The sequence below is a fragment of the Macadamia integrifolia genome, chromosome 2 (assembly GCF_013358625.1).
Source record: "Macadamia integrifolia cultivar HAES 741 chromosome 2, SCU_Mint_v3, whole genome shotgun sequence".
NCBI lineage: Eukaryota > Viridiplantae > Streptophyta > Magnoliopsida > Proteales > Proteaceae > Macadamia > Macadamia integrifolia.
The window spans coordinates 23,912,970-23,915,004 of NC_056558.1; the positions used below are offsets into that span (position 1 = coordinate 23,912,970).

General features: G+C 39.0%; 1 protein-coding gene across 1 annotated transcript; it reads left to right on the top strand.

Moving 5' to 3' along the window:
• On the top strand, positions 1 to 1,788 carry LOC122072159. The gene is made up of 2 exons (XM_042636727.1): positions 1 to 401; positions 967 to 1,788. The coding sequence occupies exons 1-2, from the start codon at positions 110 to 112 to the stop codon at positions 1,110 to 1,112; spliced, it is 438 nt and encodes a 145-aa protein (XP_042492661.1). The 5' UTR covers positions 1 to 109; the 3' UTR covers positions 1,113 to 1,788.
• Positions 1,789 to 2,035: the final 247 nt, after the last annotated feature.

Genomic DNA, 2,035 nt, shown 5'->3' on the forward strand with positions numbered 1-2,035 from the left:
CTCGGCTCTCTCTTCTCTCTTCTCTCTTCTCCCTTGTCTCGCCTCCCTCTCTTTTCTTTTCATTCTTATTTTTCTACTGCTGTTTTGTTGTTGCTGATCTCCCCTTTCGATGTTCACTGTTGCTGTTACACATTGTTGTCCTTACCTCACTGCTGCTACACACTGCTGCCCTTACCTCACTGCTGCTGATACACACTGCTGCCCTTACCTCACTGCTGCTGCTACACACTGCTGCCATTACATCACTGCTGATGCTACTCTCAGTTGTTGTTTACTCTCCGTTGGTGCTGATCTCTCTACAATCGGCTGGACTTGTCTTCATCAACTAAAGGTGAACTGCATCTCTTTATTTTGGGGGACCTTGATCTCTTCTTTTCTCCTTAGATCTGAACAGCAGTATGGTAAAACACTAAACTAAACCCTCCCCACCTCCATTAAGCCCTATTATATATTGCAGCCCATTGGCGTTGAAGCCAGCCTTTGCCCTTTATTTATGCCTATTTTTACCAATTGTTTAAGTTATTTCGTCACTGTTATATCTCCAAAGAACCCTTGCTGATTTTCTACTTTAGTTGGTTGCTAGAGGATATTGATTGTTTGCTTATCTAATTTGGGTATCTAGATTGATTTGTGCTGCACCTAACATTCGTATGTCGTTTGTTCCCTTCCCCATGTCCCCACTTGAAACTTGAGTAAGAATTTTTGTATTTTTCCGTCTAGATTATTATTGCTTTTTGGCTACTTTGTTTATTAGTCTCGTTTTATCTTGCATGCTTAATCTTGTTGCTGAGTTTCTTTGGTCCTATCTACCTAAGCCCCTTGAGTTAACCTTACCTAGTTAGTTAATCTTGTAGGAGACCTAGTCACCTAGGAACCCCCTACATCACAAGGCCATTGATATACTAGCAGAAATGGTGAAGAAGGAGTGTAAGCCAAATGAAAACAGTTACATTTTACTGATTGAAGGTATGGGCTATGCTGGATGGAGAACTGAGGCTTTGGAGTTGGCAAATGTACTTCTTGATAGGGAATTTATTTCGAAAGTTGTCTTCAGATGCTTGAGCAGAATTTTTCCCATGCTTAATGTATACAAAGAACTCACAAATTTTTAAGGCAAGACATACTCTGCTTCTGTTCCTTGATTTGGGTCTCTAATATATGTTTATGTGAGTGACAAATTGGGATCAGTTCTTATTATATCTCAGTAGAGGTAGTTTGCCTCCTTAGCGACTTCTGTTGGTACATTTCTTTCATCAATGAGAGGATCAAATTGATCTTATACTTGAAGGTGGATTAGTGGGATGATTATTGAGGATTCAAGGGATGCATCTACAGTTTCGCATCTCCATCTGTAGCTCGGATATTGAAAGCAAAACTAATGACATGTGAACCATAAATGGAATTCCAGAAAAATTGATTGAAGAGTCCTATTACTCTCACATTCTTCAATAGTTGGAATTTAACAAGTTCTGAGCATGCAAGGAAGCCCTTTGTGTTTGGTCTCCCAGTACCCGATTCTTAGTTTCCAAAGGAAATGGTGAAAAATAAGATAGAAATGTACAGGGTTTGAGGTTGATTTAATATGCCTGTAAGAGTTAAGGTGGAATTCGACCCATCAGAAAGAATCATGTAATGAAGCAATGATGAATGCAGTCAACTCAAATGAGTAATTGATTGAGAGCCTTGTTTCCTACTTTAAATCTTCAGGGAGTAGTTTGTATTTTTATGGATACTATTTGGATTCTTTCCTTATTCTGTTTTGGTATGAATTTGTATATGAAGCTTGATCATGAATTTTCTAGGTACTTATTTCTGGGAGCAGATTAGGAAAGTCAATGAAATTTTTACCTACAGGCTCCGTCTGGTTGCAAGGGAAATAAAGGGAAGGAAAGTGAAATATTCGGTTGTTTGTTTGTGTGTGTGTGTGTTTTACCTACAACCTCTTGGTTGCAAGTGAAATAAAAGGAAGGAAAGTGAAATCTTCGGTGGTTTGTGTGCGTGTGTGTGTGTAATCATTGCGTAACTAACTCCAGAA